The sequence below is a fragment of the Mchenga conophoros genome, linkage group LG12 (genome assembly GCF_057382185.1).
Source record: "Mchenga conophoros isolate Kocher_MC1m ecotype Shallow Benthic linkage group LG12, M_conophoros_male_GT1.1, whole genome shotgun sequence".
Classification (NCBI taxonomy): Eukaryota; Metazoa; Chordata; class Actinopteri; order Cichliformes; family Cichlidae; genus Mchenga; species Mchenga conophoros.
The window spans coordinates 10,273,775-10,300,113 of record NC_140537.1 but is presented as its reverse complement, the minus strand read 5'-3'; the positions used below and the strand labels follow the sequence as shown (position 1 = coordinate 10,300,113).

General features: G+C 41.0%; 1 protein-coding gene across 2 annotated transcripts; it reads right to left on the bottom strand.

Moving 5' to 3' along the window:
- Positions 1-64: 64 nt before the first annotated feature.
- araf (A-Raf proto-oncogene, serine/threonine kinase) lies at positions 65-25,508 on the bottom strand. Of its 2 annotated transcripts, none has more exons than XM_085293643.1 (16): positions 25,451-25,508; positions 23,720-23,957; positions 12,807-12,910; positions 11,928-12,030; positions 11,605-11,759; positions 9,497-9,595; positions 9,246-9,396; positions 9,126-9,153; positions 8,901-9,031; positions 8,575-8,777; positions 8,147-8,323; positions 7,933-7,979; positions 7,269-7,387; positions 5,582-5,713; positions 5,107-5,241; positions 65-4,542 (listed from the first exon to the last, which is right to left on the bottom strand). In XM_085293643.1, exons 2-16 carry the CDS (start codon positions 23,828-23,830, stop codon positions 4,402-4,404), a joined length of 1,836 nt encoding a protein of 611 aa, XP_085149769.1. In that variant the 5' UTR covers positions 23,831-23,957; positions 25,451-25,508; the 3' UTR covers positions 65-4,401. The 2 variants fall into 2 exon arrangements, with proteins under 2 accessions (XP_085149769.1, XP_085149770.1); XM_085293644.1 differs by lacking the exon at positions 25,451-25,508 and adding an exon at positions 25,083-25,102.
- Positions 25,509-26,339: the final 831 nt, after the last annotated feature.

The following is a 26,339-nucleotide window of genomic DNA, read 5'->3' as shown; positions in this document are numbered from 1 at the left end:
AAAACCAGTTAAATGTTTCACTTGGTAAGCTGATGAAACGAACTGTGTCCCAAAACAGACAAACAAGATTCCACTGATTGTATTGAAAGCTAAAAACAACAAGTTACAGATGAATTCATTTATTTCAAGAATAAATCCTGCATCATTACTGATCACAACACACACACACACACACACACACACACACACACACACCCCTTAAGAAAAAAAATGATTTACATGTTAAAATAATTGTTCTCTTTGAAATCACAAAAACAGTAACAAGAAAACAAAAAAGAAACAGACTGTACACAGCAGAAAACACTATTTATTGCAAATTAACACCCCTGACACCTCAGAAACTATAGACAAGTACTCCAACTCACCTACAGATATGAAAAGACAATAAAATAAAATAAGAAACTACTCTGACACAGCTCTCATCCTCTGAAACAGTCGCAGTGCCTCTCTTCCCCCATATTATGGTGCCCCTTTGAGTCTCCAGATGAGAATCTCGTGTTTCCTGAAGCTGTTCAGGTCCACTTGAACAGAGATGTGGCACCTGTTCCCTCATCCTCCAGATGAAGACGTTCGGGAGGCATCCCCTCAATGTGAAACTGAGCACAAAATGGTTCAATAAGCTCTCCAAACCCACTCTACTTTTTACAGATGCACAGAAAACCTGGTCTGCTGACGTTATACCAAAGCACTCCTGATCTTATATTGTGGTTTAAAAAAAAAGTTTTGCTTTTTCTGAATGTTTATAAAAAGCAGCTCATTTAGAAAAAAAGAAAAACAAAGATTTCATTCAGCAGCTTCAGGCCATTCAAATACCCGTTAGTTACAGTTCCCTAAGTGTTGCTATTGTAGTGAAACCCCATGGACAACATCTTGCTTAGAGAAGAAGAAAAAAAAGAAAAAAAAAATGTTGACACCCATTTGTGCTCAGGATGTGTGAAAGCAAAGTTGCTAGAAATGCCCCTGCATTTGACAGAGTCCGAGTGAACAGAGGAGCCAACAGTACCGCGCCGAAACATACATTCATGTTGAGAATGTTTGAGAGAAAAAAAAGAAAGCGAGAGAGCGCCTGGTGCTGATGAACATTTCAAAGATAAACATTCCCAGTAAACATCTGATCCATTTCAGAGTGCTGTACTTGCAGATTAACATCTGCGATAACATCAATAAATAAGAAAGCAAAACAAAAAAAGCCCACCACAAAACCTCTCCCACACCCACCACATAACTGGAATGAGCATCAGTCAGGGTACCCAGCCCCTAGATTAACATGAGAATATTAAATTAGCAGTTCATTAGTGACAGACATCTGCATCAACAGGAGTTTTGCTTCATGTCTGTCACATCACCTGCAGGATTCACAGAAGCCTGAAACATCACCTCACACCTACTGCCTTCACTTGGGCGAGACCCGACCAGCAAGAGTCAATGCCTCAGAATACAGCACTGTTAGGACAGACCAGGAGGCATGGCTCCTGATCCCCTACTGTTAAGTCACCAAAATCACCACAGAGAGGGTTGCGTCTGTGCCCTTAATTTACTATGGATTAAATCTGCTTTGAGTGACTGCATTGTCAGGTCAACCTGTGAGCACTAGCCCGAAGATGCTAACAGTCCAGCTGAAGGAGAAACTAAAGGTTCTGTAGATATGACTATCGTTTCCATTTCTTTCATTAGTCAGTACTACAAATCTACAAAGGATTACACTGAAGAAGAGCAGTGGCTGATCTTCAGTATCCTGCTTTTTGTTGATGGCAATGAAATTGTTGTGGCTGATAAGCTTTAAGTAAAGATGAGTAAAGGCTTTTTAAGACAATATTTCCCCACCAGTATTACAATGAGCAAAAATGAGGGGCTGAAAGAGGGGCAAAAAGAAAAAAACAAATTAGATATCTATCTAGATATATCTATCTATCTCTCTCTCTCCACAAACCCCCAAAACAAGGCCACACACTATCACTGATCACCAGCTAAGGCTACTAGCTTTTAAACCAGCCCAGCTGAACCCTGAGCACATGCGTATTTCTTTGAAAGACCTCATGAAGCAGGACCGAGCCGCCTCGGTGTGTTACAAGCACAGAGGCGAGTAAATATTCAACTAATTCATCCATCCATTCACTTCCGCTTATCATTTTCAGGGTCACGGGGGGCACTGGAGCCTATCCCAGCTGTCATAGGGCGAGAGGCGGGGTACACCCTGGACAGGTTACCAGTCTGTCACAGGGCCAACACACAGGGACAGACAACCATTCGCACTCACATTCAAACCTAGTGGCAATTTAGATTATCCAATTAACCCATCCCCACAAGCTGCATGTCTTTGGACGGTGGGAGGAAGCCGGAGTACCCGGAGTGAACCCACGCAAACATGGGGAGAACATGCAAACTCCACACGGCCTGATGGTGGAATTGAACTCAGGACCTTCTTGCTGTGCGGCAACTAATTCAATCTCAGGAAAATAAAATGCAGGGCTTTCATTCATAACAAGTGAGCATCCCACCAAAGAAAAATCAACTGGATACAAGCTTAAAGCAATCTCCTGGTGGGTAACATACAAACGGCTGGACGAGCAAACTAGACAACCCTGACATTTGTTCTGTTCTCTGAATACTACAGATTTTAATAATTCAGCTATTTCTTCAGAGTAGATTTGTGGCCATCACAACAGAGTTTGCACATTTGCCTTTAGATGTGATCTCACTTTTGTGAAAAATGTACACACCTCTTCAAGCCTAAATTAGAACAACTAATCAACCAAGGTTCTCACAGTTTTAAGGCATGCCCCACACCTATAGAAATATTTTGAGAATATGCGGACATGTGTGAGTGAACTATGGACGAGGGACTGCAGCATTGGAGAATGGACCTCTGGAGTGTGGAAAAACTAGCCAACACTGCTGAAGCTGTGTACCAAGCAATTCAATCTTTAAGGTGTACAAAACACTCACAATATGTAGCAGCAATACAACAAACCACTTAAGCCCATGTGGTGCAGAGGCTGGCACTCTGCTGTTCCTGCAGTGTGAGAGCTGTAAGGTGCGTGCCTCAACATGGAAACCTCAGTTTACACCTGGAATTGAAATGAGCCATCTGTTGAGCCCTTGAAACTACATCTGTACATTTCTAACAACAATGTCCTCTGATGACCTGACTAACATCTCACTTTGGAAAACATTTTGGTTTAGAAATGAATAACATCCACTGCTGAAGTATTGATCCTAACCATTTAGTCCCCGTGTTCAGTGGACTTGGAACATTAAAAGTATCACAGTGTTGCCTGGTAAGTGACACAAGTTAGGTGATGTTTCAGGACTTGAAAAGGGTAGAGGGGTGGGCAACTGCTTTTACTAAAAGTTTGTTTGAAACAGCACATTCTTAAGACTAAACACAGGATTTAAGGAATGGGATAACTTTCAAACCCTCAAACTGTAATTTGTAATGTTTAAATTTGGACATGCAGCCAGTTCTGCCAGGCCCTTCTCACTGACTTTCCATCCCCCCACAAACAGCATCAATGGAAACTTGATCCTCAGATGAATTTAGTGAATTTCAAAGTTCCTATTTGAAGAATATCTACCTGACAAGATACATTTATGTTTTATGTTAGTGAAAGAAAATATCTACCTCCAGGCCTTTCACTGCTTTGCTTCATGTACAGCAAAAGACTATAACAGGTTAAATGAGCAACTGGTATACATTTTTTTCCCATAAACTTCTTTGCATAGTTCAGTGTTCTAAGTTGCCAGGTCTTGTATAGATATTTGCAAGACCAGTAAATGCTGAAAGTCCACACTGGGGGCAAACATCTAACCTTTTACAAAACATATCACGTCAGGCACGTATTCAAAAAGAGTTGCTTTCAAATGAGTGGCGTTACATCTCAGGTCCCGATTCCATTTATGCTGTGTTACAGTGAAAGGGGCACATGCCCGCTGAGCATGGAGTATGTAAGTGGATCATGTGACTTGAACCAGTGGCTCCAGCTCCATGACTGATTTAAGTCCTCAAAGATCTGAATTAGACTCTTTTGCACTGTATGTGCAACCATGTGAGTTTCTTTAGAACAACTGAAACTCCAAAGCAGGTCTAAGAGCCAAATACAAGTCGAGATGTCGATTGACTTTCTCAGCTGGCAAGAGCAGACATTTTACACATGTCTACAAACAGAAGGTCTTTCTTTCACCTGATGGGCATGTGCGTGTCATTTGTTGAAGGAAAAAAAAAAAAAAAAAAAAAAATTCACTGTCAGACTAAGGTTACTTCTACAGTCTGTTACTGAGTTTTGCTGCTGAGAGCTGCAGCTCCACAATGGTGGAGAGCAGCCAGCTGTGGCCTCTTTGAGGCACTGGAATGCTGTGGTCCTTGACAGGTTGGCGGCCTCTTTGCTGTGTGCTGTGGAGAGCTTAGAGGGGCATGAGCCTGGTGGTGTGGAACAGGAGGGGGTTCAGGTCCTCAGCATGGACAGCTCGATGGAGCGACGGCTCGGAGCGACTCCGCTCGATTTTCGGCAGCAAATCTTGCACCTGCTCAATGGACACCAGAATCTGAGGAAGGACAGAAATATTAGGAAAATTACAGACTAGTTTTGTCAACATTACGCAACTACATTGCATATGGTTTGGCAGTCACCTGATTTAAAGGATAGTATAAATTTACAGGCAACTACAATGACACGTCCATGTCTTGCAAATTATTTGTATTGAGCACTCCGATTTGCTTTTCCAGAACTTTCATTAAAGCATCCTGTGCAAGATTCCTCACTGGTGGCCTACAGTCCTGCTGTATCTTGCTTTACATCAAAAATTTCTCCAGGTCTTTATGTTCACCTAAATTCTTCCAAAAACAAATCCTCTTTAGATTGATACAGAGGAGTGGCTGTGGCTCAGGCAGTACAGTAGGTCAACTACTAATCGGAAGGTTGGTGGTTCGATCCCTACAATAAATGATCATCTTTCTGACAGAACCCAGTTGTCGCCAAAAGTTTTGGATAAAGTAAAAGTTTCAAGTTAAATTTAAAGAAAGCCCTTAGAATGTCGAGTCACAGGACCTTTTAACATTGCAGGATATTTTTTATTAAAGTGATAAACGATAAACCATACAAGACTGACCTGTGGAAAAAGGGGCCTTTCATCACGTTTAAACTTCAGGCAGTCGACGATCAGCCTCTTCATTGCTTTGGGTGAGGTACTATACAGCTTACTGAGGTCTGGAGACAGGTAACCACGTCCAACCATGAAGATTATCTGACAAAGAAAAAGAGGACCGAACAAGGTGAGCTACAGAACAAACGTAAGTATTACATCAAAGGTCTGAAGACAGCTTAAGAAACTGGGCCACAAGTCAAGTCACACAAAATTTGCTTCATGTGTTCCAGATGAATTATTTAATTCAGAGTTACATTTAACAGTTTATCTACTGAACTCTACTAATATTTGTTAGTTTTTTGGAACTGTGACTTACTCTATGGCTATATTTTTAATGTTAATAGTAATTAACAAAATCTTCGGAAAGAGTCAGTCAGATATTTTAGACTGACTCAGTGTTGTGTGTTAACATAAACTAGAATAAACTGGGTAATGGAACCTGGTCTCTGTTGTTGATATTGGAGTAAGGCAGGGTTCCTGACATCAGCTCAAACAGAACTACTCCGTAGCCATATACGTCTGACTGGAACGTGTATGGGTTTGTGTCCTGCATGCGGATCACCTCAGGAGCCTAATGAGAGGAGAGAGGAAAAAATGAATTAAAAACTGACAAAGAGGTACTTTAACACTACCGATTACACTAATTTAGCTTTTTGTAAAGATGTTGTGACTTAACCAGATTAGAAGCAAATACACTACAAACCCTTGTACATAAAAACTGCATGTATGGATATAGGGTCTATCAAATAATGTGTGTGTGACCTTTACAGTGTTTAAACAAGTGGATGGAAAACTTCCAGGGTTCCAATATACAATGAAAAACCATCATATTTCTATTATTCTGCTTTACAGTTAATGATACAGATGTGACTTGATGTTATTTACAGTAATCACTTTTCAAGAAAAGTCGTCAAACGAACAATATAACTTAACCTGTCAAGACTCAAGATGTACACAGGTTATAAAGGACAACATTAACATGCATCGGTAATAGTATGCATCAGCCGCTCATTTTGCAAGTATCAGCAGCTGAAGAATGACATGATGTAAAAGTATTACTAAAGATCAACAATTTCTTTACCAAAACTGTTTTTTTGTGGTGTGTGGCACCCAGCACAGTCAGAACCTGACATCTCTTTGGTGCATGATTTCAGTCAACTCCACCAACTTGACTGACATGTGGCACTGTGACATGACACAACAGTCCCAATAGAAAAAGGAACCTGCCCAATGAGTGCTGTGGGAAGCTGGATAATCAGCCAATTGTGGCCACGGGCAGGATCAACACTGTTGCCAAGCTAGAACCGAGGAGTAATAACACTAATGACCGACACTGCAGTTTGTTATGTCTGTCGGCATAGCGACGTATCAGTGGGGACTTAAACACATTAGATTTCAGACAGAGCCATTGGTCTTTAGTAACTAGTTAGGAGGGAAAAAAGCTCCCTCGTAGAAAACAATTTAAGTAAGGGCAATGTCAGACTGAAGGTGAAAGAAGACACAGCCACAGTTCATGTACGGGTGGCTGTGGCTCAGGTGGTAGAGCAGATCAGCAACTGATTGGAAGGTTGGTGCTTCGATCCTTGGCTTCCCCAATCTATATGTCAAATATCCTTGGGCCAAGATACTAAACCCAAGTTGCCCTCGGATGCGTTCATCGGAGTGTGAATGTAGATTAGTTTGCACTTGTGTTTAGAAGTGCTTATGTGAACGGGTGAATGAGGCATGTTGTATACAGCGCTTTGAGTACTCCGGAGAGTAGAAAAGCGCTATATAAGAATCAGTCCATTTACCATGTAATCAAGAGTCAAGTTAAATGTTCTAGCTGCTGCCATGTTGGATTTTTAAAATCAATGTCACGAGGACAGGTGGATCCGACTGGCAAAACAAGAGATTCTGTATGCTGAACTTAAACTGAAATTTTCAAATTTAATAGGACTTGAAACTAGCAATTTAGCCCAAGAACTCATCTGAAACAGAATTGAGTACTCATACAAAGGAGCAGAGGCTCATTTTGCTCTAGTGTTCTATAAAACCCAAAATCTTTTCAAAAACTGCTCCCCCTACTGGCCTTAAAATGTCATATAGACTCTGAGCTCTACAATAAACATGTTAAGTATCCTTACCATCCAGAGAATGGATCCGCTGGGTTGTTCTACCTGCTGAGAGCCAGTCCATCGAGCCTTCACTGTAGCCAAGCCAAAGTCACCGATTTTAACAGTCCAGCCCTCATGGAGAAAAATATCTGGCAGCAAATCTCAGAAAAATACAACAGACAGCTGCTGGACGTTTTCATGGTATCAGTTACTGCATAAACATTTCACAAGAAAGAAGTTATAAAAAGTGAGACTGACAGAGGAAACTACCCAAAGTAAACAATGGGAAACAAAGAAATGTCCACCTGACAGTGTGGAATGACTCGACAAACTCAAATTTAATACCTCAGTTTCAAATTCAAATGTTTGTCCCTGACAGCAGCGATGCACCGTATCATCTTAAAATTGGCCTCTTCATGAAAACAAGGGAGAGGTGTCTTCAAGGTAAGAGTCAGCATAGAGTTTGTTTCTTGTGTTAAGAGTACTGACACATCACAGTTTTAATGGTTTGGCTGCTCTGTATATCACTGTCTATTAAAAGGAAATGCTTTTTGTGTGTTGTTAAACCTTTAATAACTGCAGAGCATGAGGCTCAAATTAGCACGTGTGACTACGGGTTAAAAAGGTACAGCTATCTAAACTCAGAAACACACAATGACTGCACTTATGTACACCATGCACAAGAGAAGGATACTGTTTGATTTTAGATCTCGATGAATTATGTTCTTTGCATGAAGATAACTGAAAGAAAAAGCAAAAAAACCCAATTTGAAAACTAGTAAATTAAATTCATGGGTGCCAAACATTTGTATACAGAATGAGCTTCTTGCACTACAAAAAGACTTTATGTCTGCTACTTGGCCTGACTAAGTGATGATGGTGAAATGGAATATTGCAGCAAGTCTTACTCCATGCCCTGTGCTGTCTGTCTGGCCACATCAATGCGACGCACAGTATCAAACTTGCTCTCTAAGACATGCAGATGGCGGTACAGGCTGCTGCCTTCACACCATTGTGTGATGATGGCAAAGTTGGGCTTAGTCATGAAGCCCATGAACAGCAGGATGTTGACGTGGCGGGTCTTCCTGTAGAGAACAGAAATAGTGAAACTTAGAAATTCCATTACCTCATCCGCAGTCAGAAAGTTATAGTCACCACATTGTTAAGAGTTAAATTAAAGTGCTATAACAATGTGAACTGGTGTTAATAAAACCAGTTTATGCAGCGTTAATAATACTAATATCATTATCATTATTAATAACTCCACCACCAGCAGCAGTTGTGGAAAGATTTGTGCAAATAAAACCAAGTTAAAGTCATGTAAACCACTGCTCACCGCAACACCTGCATTTCATTTTTAAAGGCTTGTAACTGCTCAGGCGTTGGCTCTTTGACTTTGAGGATCTTGATTGCCACATCTCCATGCCACTTTCCCTTGAAGACAGTTCCAAAGGAGCCAGAACCTATTCTCTTCTGGATGTTGACTTCTCGAGAGTGGACCTCCCAGTAGTAACTTGAATCTCTGTTGCCTCCTCGGTGCTGAAACAACAGATTGACTGTTAAATTTGTTAAAAAGAGATAGCAGTTCAATGCATTCAAAGGTTGCCCTTGTGAATATGTAAAGTGACCAGTGGCCTGTGAACAATGTTAAAGACACCCTACCACTTTCTTTTTGTCATCAGAGGACGAGGGCTTGCGCTCCCTGGGTTCCGAAGGGGACTTTGGTGGCTTCTTCCCTGGAGAGCCAAAAGAAGAGGGCGGGCTGGTGGAGGGCTTAGGTGAGGGTTCAGGACCTGCAGCAACAAGAGACAGCACAACATAAGTGTCATACATAGAATAACAAATGTATTCTAAAACAGAAGAGAGGGGGAAAAATGGAAAGCATACCTATTGTGTTGTTGAACTTTAGTGCTTCCTAAGAGGAGATATGCAACAAAGTTATTTTGATGAATACACAGTGGAGGTGACAATCCTTCAAGCAAAAGCAAACAAGCAGCCAACACCGACCTCTATAATCATGGCAGAAGCAGGGTCCAATGTGCTGACCATATGAACATTGGGAGTAGATGTGGAGCGATGCCTCTGTAGAGACTGACCATCTCCGCCTGACATGGGGAAGTGAAAGGTTGAGGACGGGGATGGGGACAGGTGGCCCATTCTGAGCAAAAAGAAAGAAGGCCAAAATTTTGATTAAAATATACATTTCACAAAATAAAGCAATGCTGCAATTTTGATAGAACGCCATCTGCCCAGCTTACCCAGAAGGCTCTGGGGTTAAGGCTGGGTTGCTCTGCGTGGGGGAATTTTCTGGCAGTATTATCTGTGGGTATCCATCTGGGCAAGGACTGGGATCAGAACTGGACATAGGATTGAAAGAAAACAATTAAACAATATCACAGAAGTTTCATACTATTCAGGCTCCAATTATGTGCAAAATTTTGTTTTTTGTTTGTTTGTGCCTTTGTTTTCATACGCACATGGTGGAAAAAGCAGGGCGGCGACGGAGAATGAGAAGGGCGAAAGCGGATCGTTGAATAAAACGGATGAACCAGAATTGGTTTGTAAAAATGCTGCAACTTCAGTGGTGTGGCACTGGTTTAGCTTTTGTCTGTCAGATACACGACAAAGCACTATTTTTGGTAGCGCATGTTAGCGGGCCGTCGTTATTACCGTGTTTTTTGGAAAATACGGCACTTAAAATCAATCCTTTGATTTTTCTGAAAATCAACAGTGCCCCTTATAATCCCTTGTGCCTTATGAATTCTGGTTGTGTTTACTGACCTCGAAACGATTTTATGTGGTACACGGCGCTGGAAAAATCTGTCAAATGTTTTAGTACGACTTTGCTAAGCTACGAACCCGCACCGCTTGATGGATTGTTGGAGCATTATGGCTATCGTAGGTAGGAGCCTCGGAGTGATACGTACTGTGCGTCAACATAATATTACCGTATTGTGTGTGTATAACCTCTTTCTAAGTTTTGTGGATATTATACATGGTTATATGTCAGCCAATTTCCACTGCCTTTAACTTTAACTAGAGAACGCACATAAACAGGCAGCTGTTTTTTTGTTTTTTTTTTAAGTGAAAATAAATTATTAGAGCAAAAAAAACCCCATCAAAGTTGTGGAGTTGTAAAGTATTTTGTCTAGTGTCAATTATATCGTTATCAAATGTATATTGTGATAAATATTTTTGGTCATATCGCCCTGCTCTAATCAATCAGTCCCAATAAAGTTATTTACAAAGACTAAAGTAAAAGACTATTTTAAGAGTGCAGAAGGAAAATTACAGTGTGTAAAAATCATTAGATTTTAGTAGATGGCAGATTGCAGTCAACTAAATGTTGTTGTTGGGTTTTTTTTGGTTTTTTTAACCCTCCCAATTCAAGTTCATAATCCTAGCTACGTTGGCTGTTCTAGGAGAAACGTGTTAGTCAGCTAAGACAGTGAAAGAGGCCAATATGAGTTGAGTGAGTTGTTGAGGATATCCTGAACTAAGGAGCTCGGAAAGAAAAACGTCCGAACTTTGAGTTTCTTGGAAGACGTTTCACCTCTGATCCGAGAAGCTTCTTCAATTCACAGCTCCTTAGACGACAATGACCAGGATGACCAAGAACCTTCACACACATATCCTGACCTTTTCTTTTGTAAACGCTGCTGTTAGCATTTAGAGAAACTCTCTTTGAAGTGGATCCAACATTGTTGAACTTAAACATTTAGCGGACAAACTCCTATACACAAGGAGAATACACTCAAACTGTTTATCAGAAGGAAAGTGTGATTTTTAGGACACTGCAGTCTAACGTTAGCTGGCCAACTCTTATAACCAGCCGTTTAGTTGGCAGTCAGCTGTCTGGAGTCTAATTACAATAAGTAATTGCAATAATATTGGGAATAAAGAAGCATGTTTTTGTGTGCTAGAGCCTTGACTGCAGTTCAGGAGATGAGGCTTGAGGTGAAGAGGATGAGGTGGAAATGAGGAAAGAGCATTTAAAAGCCTTTTGTGATCTTTAAAGGCTTACTATGTAAGCCTTTAAAGATCACAAAAGGCTTACTATGTATGTCTCTACATAAAACATGATTAACCAGAATACAATGTTCATCTCAGCCACTGTAATCAAAATTACAGGGCAACATGGCAGCTATAAAAAAACACAACAACTAACAAATTAAAAAAACAACAAAAAACTGTATGGCCTGTATGTCGACATCATGTTGCAAAGTCTGGAAAATATCGTCTGAATCCATAGAATTGTGGCCCTCCTTAAAAATAGGACTTATTTTCCAACTAGCCACCTTCTCTTGGTGAAATATTACCAGCAAAGCATCTGGTACAGCCAACGATAAACACTACTCCAACTCACCGCTCTCTTATAGTATCCATGTCCACACACACGGTGGGGACCTTGCTACTGCAGTGTTGGTGAAACTTGTAGCCACATGTCTGACATCTGAAGCCATTGAAAAGGAACTTGTGGCAAAAATCACAGTAAGCCAGCTTGAAGAAAGTTTTGCGTACCTATACAGATAGAGTTCATGAAATTTACTTTGCAGTAATAACATTTAAGACCATCAAGGCTAAAAACAGCAGCAATTCAATTAGAGTATCACAGGCCAAAAACGTATGAACAAAAGGTATTTCACATAAGCTATGAACATTTTATACACAGGTATGTGAGATACTTACAAAGTTGTGCATGGTCAGGGGAATATCATCCAGGACCTCAACTAAAAGCTCCTCTCCAACTAGAGGAGTTATGTCTGTGTCCCAGTCCGTCAGTCTTTTTCGACTAGAGGGGCAAAAAAAGGAACATTTAGAAGCAATTTAAACACTCTTTGTACATATCACCAATATTGAAACCCCTTTCAAGGTTTAAAATGGCTAAGATAACAAAAAAATAACAACGGAGAGGTCTTCATTATCCTAATTGACCAATGCACTTAATTTGTATATCAATGAGTTTCTCAGAAATGTCAACAACTGTTTATGGTGCGAGAAAACAGTTTACAACTATGTTGAAGCATCAAAACTGCTAAATTACAAATTCTACCTTTAAGCTGTTGAATGTTCACAGACAGCTAGAGTAAAATTTTTACTTTCATTCATTTTTCTCTTTAAAGTGGATCTTTCATGGTCATTTCCAACTTTTATCCTGAGATTCTACTAGCGTAGCTAAAGTTTGAACAGAAGGTCAGTGATTCTTTCCCTTTGTTAAGACTGTTTTAATATTTAATGAAGCATAGGAATGTTACCCATCGTTACACAGGAAACCCTTCAAATGCATTATGGTAACAAAAAAAAAAAAAAAAAAAAAAATACACAATGAATAATTAATTGTATATTAGTTGTTTATCAATGCATATTGACTTTTCTACCGTTTCAGCCTTTGAATCAACTTCACATTACATCTTCAGCCTCTGTTATATACATGTGTTTGTCTAACATGTAGTCTTGTGACAGCTGTTCACTGTTGCCTCTCAGAGTTTCATGTGGGCTAAAAGGAATGCAAAGTCATTTTCCAATATGATGTGAGAGGACGTGGCACAAACAGCAGTGCAATCTTACCCTCCTAGAAGGCGAAATACAGCACAGCACTCTTGGCTCAGGCCTCTCACTTTGAGCGCTTTATCTAGAATCTCATGCACAGTCTGTCCTTGGCGGACATTCACCTGAAAACAGAATGCCATATTTGAATAAGTGTGACTTTGACATGACATTCTCTGATCACACAGGTAACACTTGGGTAAAATGGCAGTAACAAAGAGCATCAATTTTGACCATACAAGAAACAAACATTACATTAGATGATGCAGGTTACTGTTCCCATTATGTGTTTAGGAATGTGGAATGTAAAGCTACATGTAAATGTGGCTGAATATGATTCTTTGCTTTCCAGCTTTTTCTTCATGCTGTAAGTGGGAAATAAATTCCTCAGTCTCTGTCGCCATCTCTCTCATCTCCCCTTCCCTAGTTAGAGGTGCACACAGGAGAACAAACAAGAAAGACAAAAAGGGGCATCATGTCTCTTGTCTGAAGAGCTGCAGATGGGAGGAAATACCATGAGCAAATCAACCGTTCTTTCTGTACCACACACCTAAAGGTTTAGAGTAATAGTGGGTGGATTGAGCAGAACTAGAAGGATCTGTACCTCTCAAGAATCAGGAAACGGGCAGGGAAAATCATCACAGACCCCTCACACCCTGGACACAGACTTTTTGATCTGCTGCCCTCTGGCAGACGGTACAGAAGCCTGCAGACCAGGACCACCCAACATAGGAACAGTTTCTTTCCCCTCGTCATCTCCCTTCTTAACAGTTGACCTGTCACACTGCTCCCACTGCCAGACTGCAACTGCACCTTATGTACATTCTGTAGTAGGGCTGCCACGATTAGTCGACTAGTCACGATTACGTCGACTATCAAAATCGTCGACGACTGATTTAATAGTCGACGCGTCGTTTGAAGCTTTGTAAGATCACAAAAGACGCAGGAATGAGTAGTAGGATTTAAGAGTGTAATAACGGACTGAAACAGAAGTGGGCAGCACTGCATGGATGCCAGCTGCCGTTAAACCCTGAAGAAGAAGAAGCTGTGTCCCAGAATTCATAGCGCAGCCCAGCTCAATTTCCAACAACGGCGGCAGCTAGTTAGTTTTAAAATTACTCTTATTATTCTTTTCTGGGTCACAAAATAAACGTAGCTGTGTAAACCTCAAATATTTGCTCAGTTTATCAAGACGCCACATATTTTCAAAAGCGCGCCGACGTTTTCGGAGACGTCTGTTACCCACTAGCTCGATAGCTAGCTAGGCTCACTAGAGCCCGTGAGAACACCGGACTCCCGGCAAATCGTTTTCAAACCCACCGCCTTCTTTCGCTACTCAGGTTAAACATACATAAGTCACTTAGATAACTTAAACATGTTATTGTTTGGCTTTTTTTTGTATTTTATTTGTTCCTGAGTAAATCGGTTTGGCTGAGATTAAAGTTATAGTTTTTACACAGCTGAATAAACGTCAAGCAGACAGCTGATTATCAGAAGTGTGAGATGCTCGAGAATTTACTCCGGTGTCCTGTTATATTTTAGATAGCAAGGAGTTTATTAAACTTCACCGAAACAATCTGTAAAATTCATTAAAATTTAATAAACTATCATCCTGTCTTTATTTTTAGTTAGCACATACCTTAAACACTTAAAGCTGTAAGCTAATGATAGTTATATATGAGCAGATGCTGCTGGTGCAATATGCTGTACGTTTTACGTCCAATGGATGATGATCTGATTAGTCGACTAATCGCAAAAATAATCGGTGACTAGTCGACTATCAAAATAATCGTTTGTGGCAGCCCTATTCTGTAGTATTCATTCCACCTCATTTCATTTCTGTATTTTATGTATACAAGTTTAGATTCGTTATTTATAGTTGTTTACACAGCTTTGTGTATGTATGTGTAATGTGTGTATATAGATGTGTGTGTGTGTGTGTGAGATTTACATTGCTGTGCTTGAGAGCCACCATCTACCAGAACCAAATTCCCTGTATGTGTCTGCACATATACTTGGCCAATAAACACGATTCTGAACTAACCTTTTTCAAAATGAAACGAACTGAACTACATCCCGACTACCGCTTACACATCTGGGCGCTAACTTAGGCTGAGACCCCATCTAAATGAACCTCTCCATAAAACCTTTTATTTCAATAGTCACCTGAAAATAAAAAAAAAAATATCTACTGAATCACCAGCCAAATGTCATTTTAAAAAATAAATATAACTTCAATTTACACATCATTATGGCTAGGGCTGCTCAATTACCGTAATTGTCGGGCTATAAGCCGCTACTTTTTGCACAAGCTTTGAACCCTGCGGCTTTTAGTCAGGTGCGGCTTTTCTATGGATTGTCCATGAGCGGATTTGTTTTGTTTGTTCCGCTGTTGTACGGCACTACGTTGCCTGGCGGAAGGATCGGGGTTCAAGAGTGGTATGTTGGTCACATGTCCATCCGCCAGGCAACGTAGTGCCGTACGAAGTAGCGCGAAAAGCAAACTTCAAAGTAGCGCTACGCGTTCAGCGGGAGGTGTGGATGACGAGCGGTGATAAAAGCAAGTTATGCTCAACTCCACCATTGGATTCTGACAGCGTGGAAAAGTGTGAAAACATCCACGATCACCAACGGATTTCGAAGGGCTGGACTGTTGCATGATGGAGAGGAGGACACCGCCACGGCCCTTCTGAGGGTGTTCGACTCTGAAACTGACAAAGAGGATTTGTTTGGTTGGTTTTGAAAGTGACAACGAAGGAGAGAAGCGGCGAGTGAATGACGAAGCCATCCTGAGCCTGTTTGTATCCGACACTGGAGAAGAGGACTTTGGTGGTTTTAGTGCGCAGGAAGAAGAGAAAGATGGTGGTGAATGACTGACTTTTCTTCTTGTTAAAACAGTGTCACTGCACCTGAGCCTAAAAGGTAGTCCGAATCTATTTTTCTGGTGTGCTGTAGGTTATTATGTACTACATTTGTTACTCATTTATGAAGCACAGTACATGTTTCGTACTTGTAATTACCGCTACTTGTACATATACCTAAAAAGTTATGCAAATATGCACCCATAACTTGTTTTTCAAAATATTAATAAAAGTGATGTCTCCAAACAGCCGTCTCTTTCCTGACAATTCGCTTTGTGCATATTCTCTTACATATGATGAGTCAACATTGAAACACCTGCAGCTTTTAGTCAGGTGCGGCTAATGTATGTACAAAACAGGATTTTCCCCTGATTTTAGCTTGTGCGGCTAATATTCAGGTGCGCTCTGTAGTCCGGGAAATACGGTAATCGAATTTTAATCACGATTACGATCTGGGCTTTCAACGATCATTAAAAATGACTGAGCCGATTATTAGCCCCTCCCTCATTTATCCGCGACACCTTAAAGGCCGGTCCGTGAAAATATTGTCAGGCATAAACCGGCCCTTGGCGCAAAAAAGGTTGGAGACCGCTGATTAAGAGGACCCGAGGGAAGCTCGAAAAGCTCGGAAAGCTAAGCAGAAGTTATTTGGAGGGGAGAGTGACTGCCGTTGGTTGAAAAGAGGGGTTAAAAAAAAAAAAAAAAAAAAAACTTCAGTGGTGTTGTACACTATTTTATATTATTATTTAAAGTCATTATTCAATACATTGTTATTGTTAACCCTTTAAAGCCGGTCAGAGCAGCATGCTCCGTTTTGTGTAACTATTTTTAAATCCCTGTAGAACCTGAACCGTGTAAGCTAGCGCAATATTTTTTTTTTTTTTTGCATATGAAACCAGAGGAGTTGTACTTGCATCTTATGCCATCAGCTTGTCCTCGGTCACGGTTTCCTTCCACATATAGCTTTGCAAAAGTTGCATAAAAAGGGCTTGCAGGAACAAAAACATAATATTCCAGAAACACGCTTTGCCGATCCGATCAGCTGTTCGTAACACTTCCCACATTGAAACAGACGTCAGCGCGAACTATCGCATGTCCGCCATTTCCTGCCCGAAACCGGAAGTGACATAATTTTCGCGGAAAATGTAGTTTTTTACTTGTAGGCTTTAAAAGCCTATACTGGTGTTTTTATAAGTCATGTTTGACTTTTCTGAATAGTTTCTGGGATGCTTAGAACTCGAATTGCACTGCTGGAAATAGTTTATTTTGATGCACATGCTGTTTTCTTTGCAAATTTGCATCATAGGATTGTTTTTTTTGTTTTTCCTGCAGTGTATCTCCAAAATAAAACTATGAAGACACTCAAAATAGATTTCCTGTTGTTGTAAACTATTTTTTGCAACTTTTTTGTATTTAAAGTTTTGAGGGATAAACCTCTTAAATTTCTCCAAGTAGAAATATATGTAAAAAACAAAACAAAAACTATTTTCAATTTTTTGTAGTTTATTGCACTTTTTTGCAATTAATGTAGTTACTATGGACTTAATGCATACATATTATTAAAATATGGGCTATAACAGTTGTATAGAAACTTGAAATGCTCCCACAAATGGCACTACAACATGTAAAAAAATAATATAAGCTCTGGCGGACTTGGTTCTATAGTAGGTCGTAAGGGTTAAATAAATATCGTCAAATAATCGAGATCTCAATTTCAGTGAAAATAATCGTGATTATCATTTTTGCCATAATCGAGCAGCCCTAATTATGGCATTAATTGCTTGGTTGACAGAGCCAACACAATCAACACCTTTGGTTATCCCAATGAAGAAAAACCAATTACATTTTTAAAAAAATAACAACAACACAGCACTTCATATTATCTCAAAAAGTAAGAAAGCACCTTCCTACTTGTCTGCTACAATAATATGTAGTGACATACCCTTGCCACCACACATGTGGAACTGTCAAACGTCAGCTGTGTGCTTATGTTAGCACATCACAATTGGCCAATAGGTTCTCTCATTTTGTGGCTGGTTTGGAGGCAGGGACTCAATAACCAACCTCTTCACAGTTACTCAGTTCTTCCCTACATTTCTATTCGGGACTGAGTGTCATGTCTCTCCCTTATAATGTTGACTAGTCACGATTACGCCGACGACTAATTTAATAGTCGACGCGTCATTTGAAGCTTTGTAAGATCCCAAAAGACGCAGGAATAAGTAGTAGGATTTAAGAGTGTAATAATGGACTGAAAAGGAAGATGGCAGCACTGCATGTACAAGGATGCCAGCTGCCGTTAAACCTCAAAGAAGAAGCAGTGTCCGTTATAGCAGCTGCGTCCAAATTCAGAAACCGCATCCTCCTGTGCCCGCATTTGTAGGCCGATTACGTTACAGTGACACGACGAAGACTGTCCAAATTCGAAGACTCCGACAAATGCAGCTGACAAATACGCCCTTCATTTCCCCAAATTTGAAGGATGGGTCGGGTGTATACTTTGTGGCCCAGCCCATCCCAGAATTCATAGCACGGCCCTGCTCAGTTTCCAACAATAGCGGCAGCTAGTTAGTTTTAATATTACTCTTATTATTCTTTCTGGGGCACAAAATAAACGTTTAACATATTTTCCAGGCAAGAATGTAGCTGTGTAAACTTCAAATATCTGCTCAGTTTATCAAGACACCACATATTTTCAAAAGCGCTCTGACGTTTTCGGTAGGGGTGCAACGATACTCGTATCGATATTGAACTGTTCGATACAGTGCTTTCGGTTCGGTACGCATATGTATCGAACAATAAACATTTTTAATTTATTTTATCAACTTTCCTTCTGACGATGCTGTCTGTGTTGAGCGCTCAGTGGATCTGCGCTCGACAGTGCAGCCTAGGCGGAGTAGTCGAACGCAGATTCACTGAGCGCAGGGCAAGCTAGCCAGACAGAAGTTAAGCTCGCCTTGCAACATGGCAAACTGAACCTCCCCCACCCTCATTCAGATCTGGCGTTTGGAAATATTTTGGTTTTCATGTGAAGTATGACCCTGAAGGTAAGAGCGTCATGGACTAAAGTAAAAGAGTATGTTGGATGTGCCACACAATGCTCAATTACATGGGTGGGAACTAGTGTGTTAGCGCAGTTAGCTCGTTAACGTGTTGGCAGTCCAGCCCCACGCACGGGGCGATTGGCGGTAGCTCGTTAACGGAGATTTGCCGTGTTGTGGCGTTAACGTCATTTCAACGAGATTAACGCTGACAGCACTAGTGGGAACACAACGAATATGACTGCACATTTACGCCGACATAATCCTAGTGCAAAATCAAGTGGAAGCAGACAAAAAACAACAAGCACGCATGCTACAAACTTTACCAGAGTAAACATTGCACTCTATTACATTTTACACAGCTTTTTGGGGACGCAATTTGGGTTGTACATTTAGCATTCAAGAATATACTTTAATACAATGCACATGATTCTCCTTATGGGGACCTGATATGTTTAATATGCTGCAGAGAATATAGTCCAGAAGAAGCGTATAGTATAGCTTTTATTTTGGAAAGAGCCATTTCTCTGTAATAAACTCTCTTTTCCAAAGATGAGTGATTCCTCAATCAGATACAGGGCTCGCAAAATCACTAGCCCAACGTCCTGGGGCTAGCGATTTTTCCAGTCGGGCTACCAAAATCTATCTCTGCCCTGCCCGTCGGCCTATCATAGGAAGGAAAAATATATGTCAATGCTTTTGCATTCTTTCGGAAATGTAGCTGGGTAATTATGTCATTGGCATCGGTGAGCCACTGTCAATATGTGACCTATTGAAATCGCGTTTGAATTTGCGCTTGTTTTTTTGCTTTCACTTTGCAATCGCGCGAACTGTGTATAGAGAGCGACAGCACTGATTGGTGAGTGATAATAATTTGCGCACCAACTACAGTGGGGCAAAAAAGTATTTAGTCAGCCACCGATTGTGCAAGTTCCCCCACTTAAAATGATGACAGAGGTCAGTAATTTGCACCAGAGGTACACTTCAACTGTGAGAGACAGAATGTGAAAAAAAAAAAAATCCATGAATTCACATGGTAGGATTTGTAAAGAATTTATTCGTAAATTAGGGTGGAAAATAAGTATTTGGTCACCTCAAACAAGGAAAATCTCTGGCTCTCACAGACCTGTAACGTCTTCTGTAAGAAGCTTTTCTGTCCCCCACTCGTTACCTGTATGAATGGCACCTGTTTGAACTCATCATCTGTATATAAGACACCTGTCCACAGCCTCAAACAGTCAGACTCCAAACTCCGCCATGGCCAAGACCAAAGAGCTTTCGAAGGACACCAGGAAAAGTATTGTAGACCTGCACCAGACTGGGAAGAGTGAATCTACAATAGGCAAGCAGCTTGGTGTGAAAAAAATCAACTGTGGGAGCAATCATCAGAAAATGGAAGACATACAAGACCACTGATAATCTCCCTCGATCTGGGGCTCCACGCAAGATCTCATCCCGTGGGGTCAAAATGATCATGAGAACGGTGAGCAAAGATCCCAGAACCACACGGGGGGGACCTGGTGAATGACCTGCAGAGAGCTGGGACCAAAGTAACAAAGGTCACCATCAGTAACACACTACAACGGCAGGGAATCAAATCCCGCAGTGCCAGACGTGTTCCGCTGCTGAAGCCAGTGCATGTCCAGGCCCGTCTGAAGTTTGTCAGAGAGCACATGGATGATACAGCAGAGGATTGGGAGAATGTCATGTGGTCAGATGAAACCAAAGTAGAACTTTTTGGTATAAACTCAACTCGTCGTGTTTGGAGGAAGAAGAATACTGAGTTGCATCCCAAGAACACCATACCTACTGTGAAGCATGGGGGTGGAAACATCATGCTATAGGGCTGTTTTTCTGCCAAGGGGACAGGACGACTGATCCGTGTTAAGGACAGAATGAATGGGGCCATGTATCGTGAGATTTTGAGCCAAAACCTCCTTCCATCAGTGAGAACTTTGAAGATGAAACGAGGCCGGGTCTTCCAACATGACAATGATCCAAAACACACCGCCCGGGCAACAAAGGAGTGGCTCCGTAAGAAGCATTTGAAAGTCCTGGAGTGGCCTAGCCAGTCTCCAGACCTCAACCCCATAGAAAATCTGTGGCGGGAGTTGAAAGTCCGTGTTGCTCGGCGACAGCCCCAAAACATCACTGCTCTCGAGAAGATCTGCATGGAGGAATGGGCCAAAATACCAGCTACTGTGTGTGCAAACCTGGTAAAGACCTATAGCAAACGTTTGACCTCTGTTATTGCCAACAAAGGTTATGTTACAAAGTATTGAGTTGTATTTTTGTTATTGACCAAATACTTATTTTCCACCCTGATTTACGAATAAATTCTTTACAAATCCTACCATGTGGATTCATGGATTTTTTTTCACATTCTGTCTCTCACAGTTGAAGTGTACCTCTGGTGCAAATTACTGGCCTCTGTCATCATTTTAGGTGGGGGAACTTGCACAATCGGTGGCTGACTAAATACTTTTTTGCCCCACTGTATGTCCTCTGACATCGTCTTATCATTTGTTAGCTTACTATGCAAACATGACAAGTGAAATCTCCCGCAGCAAGCTTAAACATGTGAGAGGTTGATCGCGCAGAGAATCGCTGAGCGTTATGTGAGTGCGTGTGTAAAAGCAGCAGGATATATATTTTAGTTCTGCTGAGCCAAATAAGACAGGTCAGGGTGAAGAAGTGACAGCCAAAGAAAAGCTTACCGCAAAACTGAAAAGTTATGACAAATCAGACTATAAGGCAAAAAGAAAGTGCAGCTTTATGGTTTCATGGACAAAGAATTTCTGTGGCTGCAATATGACGAGCTAAATAACCAGGGGTGCACATAGGTGGTCCGCAGGTGCGCATTCGCTGTCAAAATTAAAAACGCGCACAAGATAAGAAGTTGCAACGCGTGTTTGCGTACATAAGATTTTCTGGAGGAGGACAGACATTTGTTTAGAACTCTTAAAGATGTCGAAGAAACAAAATCCTTTAAGCAATTACTTTGGTGTTCCTCCACCTCCAAACAAATGTCAGAAGGAGTGCGAACCGCAAAAGAAGCGCGTATTCTCGGAAAAGTGGTTGCAGGAGGTGAGCTGGCTTCAAACAAATGATGAACGCACAGAGATGTGGAGCAGAATGTGCCGTGAAAATCCCACTCTAGCGGACAAAAACAGTGCCTTTTATATGGACGCAAACGCGCGTTGCAACTTCTAATCTGGTGCGCATCTTTTATTTTGACAGCGAATGCGCACATGCGGACCACTTATGTGCACCCGTGTAAATAACAATGTTCTGCCGGGTGTGTCGTTGGTTTTCCCTCGATTTCTGAGTCGACAAGCGCCTTTGTTACTGGCACCAGTCATTTTAAGAAAGGCCCCCATTAGAACCCATGAGAAATGAAAGAAATGCATTACTGCTTAGTCTGCAATATCTTTCCCAGAACAAAACACCAATTGCAAACTAAAAATAAACCTGAAAAATCTGTTTAGAACAGCGTACTATGTTGCAAAGAGTGAACTACCACTGGCAAAATTTAGCAGTCTTTGCAAACTTCAAAAAGCAAATGGCCTAGATCTTGGTTCCACTTGCCTCTTACCCGTGACTTCAGTGGAAATTTCAAATTCAGGATCTGACAGACTGATTCATGTCCTACACAGTTCTTACAAGTTCATAGAAATTTCTGTTCAATTAGAACCAAGTATTTGAGTTGATGTTTGTAATTTTTATACAATGTTGTAATTTGTGTTTCAACAATTTTTTGATTAATGTTTTGTTTCCTTTACAATATTATACTTTAATGTATAATATTGTAAAGGAAACAAAACATCAATCAAAAAAATTGCTCTTTTTTTTATTCTGGCTACTTAAATTTATTTTGGGCGAATTTTGTGTATCGTTGCACCCTTAGTTTTCGGATATGTCTGTTACCCACCAGCTCGATAGCTAGCCGGGGTTCAAGGCTCACTAGAGACGGTGAGAACACCAAACTCCCAGAAAATCGTTTTCAAACCCACTGTGTTTGGCTTTTTTCAGTATTTTATTTGTTCCTGAGTAAATTGGTTTGGCTGAGATTAAAGTTAGTTTTTACACAGCAGAATAAACATCAAGCAGACAACTGCTTATCAGAAGTGTGAGATGCTCGAGAATATACTCCGGTGTCCTGTTATATTTTAGATAGCAAGGAGCAGACGGCTGAGTTTATTAAACTCCACCGAAACAAACTGCAAATTTAATTAAAATTTTATAAACTAACATCTTGTCTTTATTTTTAGTTAGCACATAACTTAAACACTTAAAGCTGTAATCTAATGATAGTTAGATAAGAGCAGATGCATGCTGGTGCAATGAGCTGTACATTTTACATCCAATGGATGCATGATCTGATTAGTCGACTAATCGCAAAAATAATCGGTGACTAGTCGACTATCAAAATAATCGTTTGTGGCAGCCCTACCTACCTACTGCTAATACTACACAGATTTAGCACATGTGCTCATTATTTGTACAAAAAAGGTCCAGCAGAGAAGGGAAAAGCTCAGTTTGATGTGCTTTGGAAGGATCTGTACAGCTAGTAAAACTCACCTGTAAACACTGAGGATTTAAAAGGAGAATGCTCCTACATGAATCCCAGAGATTCATGTTGGATAATGCCATGAACACAGTGTCCTCTACACTGCCACTCATATCACTAAATTTAACACTGACATAGTGACAGGACTATGCAACAGCTACGCTTCAGTGTATGAAAACTTGACATCTAACAGGAATTACAAGTCAAATTAAAGGACGATGGTGGCAGGCACCATCTGAGAAACCTGATACCAACTGTCCAACTAGCTTACTCATTAGCACATTCTGAAAGATGTCAAACTGCAATTACAGTTACAACCAACAGTGATGGAAGATTTTTTCTCCCTCCTACAGAAGTGTTAAATGTCAATTGTTTTCTATCAAACAAGGCACTTTTTATAGTTACAATGTTTAATATAAAAAATGTCACTGGTCAAGACAAACATGGAGAAAAGTATCTCACCACTGTCCTCTGTTTGTTGGGGAGGTAGACTCGGATGGTTCCTCCACCTCGGGGTGGATCCTCTGGACTGGTCTCCCCTGAGGAGGAGTAGGAGGAGGAGGTGGAGGACATGGTGAGAGGCAGGAGGGAATTGGGGGAGGGCAGGGGGGGAAGGGAAGACACAGTACTTGGACACCAAAGCCTCAGGAGAGCTTCATGCACAGTGGGGTCCAGAGGAGTTTTGCCCTTTACCTAGAACCTACACAAACACAAAAAGAATATGAAAAAGTGCACATAGGTATGATAAAATTGATAACACACAGACTTTAACTACTTTTATAAACATTAATAGGTAATTAATGTTAGAAGAATACTACAAATACGTTTTTGGTCGCTCTCTTTAGGGGTTGTACAGCAGAAAATCTACCTCCGATAACCCTTCCCTAGCATCCTCATCTATCACACGAACCCTCTGTACCCCTCTCCTTCACAACATCCCCAAACCTTCCTCTTTTCCTCCTTGTCTAGAAGATCAGTCTTCAACATCCTGTGTTCACCATCACTCCTCTGCACATATCCAAATCAACTCAGCCTTGGCCAACTTTGTCTTCAAACCGCTCAACCTGAGGTGTCTCTTGGATGCACTCATTTCTAATTTTGTCCATCATAGTCACTCCTAATGAAAATGTTAACGTCTCCAAACTATACATCATAGCAGCTCTCACTACCATCTTGTAAACACCTTTCAATCTTGCTCCTGTCCTTCTGTCACGAATCTCCCCTGGCACTCGTCTTCCCCCTCTTTTACCATTTCTTTTGGATAAAAATCAATTAAATTAGTAAGAGGGAGTGCTATTTTCTGTCTCAACTACTGTACAACACGCTAGTAAAAACTTTAAAGTTTAAAAATCACATACTTTAAAGTGTTGTTGAAAATAACAGTTGTTTGATTAACCCAAACACTGAAACCTCGCGAAAGCTTTTTCCTGAGTTTTGAATTGTCCCATATACCGGTTAGCTTGTAATCCAGTGGCACCAACAACTAAGGTGTTCGCAAAGTGGCCTACAGGAGCAAGAACTAACTTTTTCTAAACGTTGTAGCTCATATTTGAGACCGGGCGAGCTTGGAATTAACATTGAAACAAACCGCTGACAAACAAAGTTGCACATTTGGTTAACAGCCGAAAGATGCTAACGCTAGCTCATATTAGCCCGGTAGCCTAGCATGGGATTCGACTGCCTTGTAAAATGACATTTCGAGTTTGGGGAAGCCATGTTCCTCTTGGAGCGCGAGTTAATTGTCTCCGGCTAACTAGCTGACTGCCTTTCAAGGTAATTTGTAGTAAGGAGGTGCGAAGCGATATAATAAAAACATAATTCCTACAAAGCAAAGTAATCAGAGTTTTCGGAAATTCCTCTTCGCTCAACCAGCTAGCAAACTAGCATAGCTAAGCATTAGCATTAGTTGGAACGGGAGAGATTATGTGGCTGCTTCAGTCACTAGCGCAGTTTACAGTTAAAAGCTTTAACGCGAGTCCCAGCCTGCTAAGGTTAGCAAACTTAGGGGTTTTACCACGGCGTCAGGCTGGTGCCTACTTAAGTCTCTTTTCAGATATGCAGCGAATAATTTCCTTGACATGCTCAACACAGGACGGTCCAGATTGTGCTATGCAGTGCTTACGGTGACAGCAAAATCTCCTTTCGTCTCAGTGTTCTGAAACAGTTGGGATAAATAAAAAGTTAAACTCGTACCTGTAACGGCCATCTTGAATTCTCGCAATCTGGAGGCGAATCTGTCAAGAACTTCAGGGGAAAGCGGAAAAACTCCATAAATGCTCTGTGCTCATTGGTCAACTTCTGTAGGCGCGTTCTTTCATTGGACAGAAGCTGCAATCCAAACGGTGGGAGCTGCTGTGTAACGACACACATGTATACTACAGCAAGAGTATAGACACCTGTGATTATTGTTCAGCGTTAAAACCGGTGGAAATGACAAATGTTAATCTGTTTTTTAATTATATTTTGATCACGAGTAAATTAATTAATTTAAAAAACTGTTACAAGATTGTACTAGGGTTACTGACACAAGTATAAATGCATACTAGTGCACTGTTCAGACACTTGACACATATTTGCGGATGTGTCATTTTGGCAAATTGGTACTGAAAAAAGGATGAAAATCTCTGTGGTGAAATATAACTTTAAGGAGAGAGAGACAAAGGGTGAGAAAAGAGAGGAAAAAAGCACACACAGGCGGAATACATGTTATGGTTTAATCTGAAAGAGACAGGAGACTGTAGTGGCAGGGGAGAATGTAGTTAAGGTAGCAGTCTGCAGAACGACTTCAGACATCAAAAAGAGGAAGTGAGCAAAGGCAGAGGCAAGACACAGCAGGTCCAGCTGGAGGTGGCAGATGCGAAGTCGAGGATGCGAAGGTTTTCACTGGAATGATCAGAGTGGATAGGATTAGAAAGGAGTACATCAGAGGGGCAGCTCAGGCTGAGCGGTTGGAAGACCAAGTTAGAGAAGCAAGGCTGAGATGGTTTGGACATTTACAGAGTGACGGCAGATATGTTGGACAAAGAATGTCAGCCAGGAGCAGAAGGCAAAGACCCGAAGGCAGATTGGTGTGTGTGTGTGT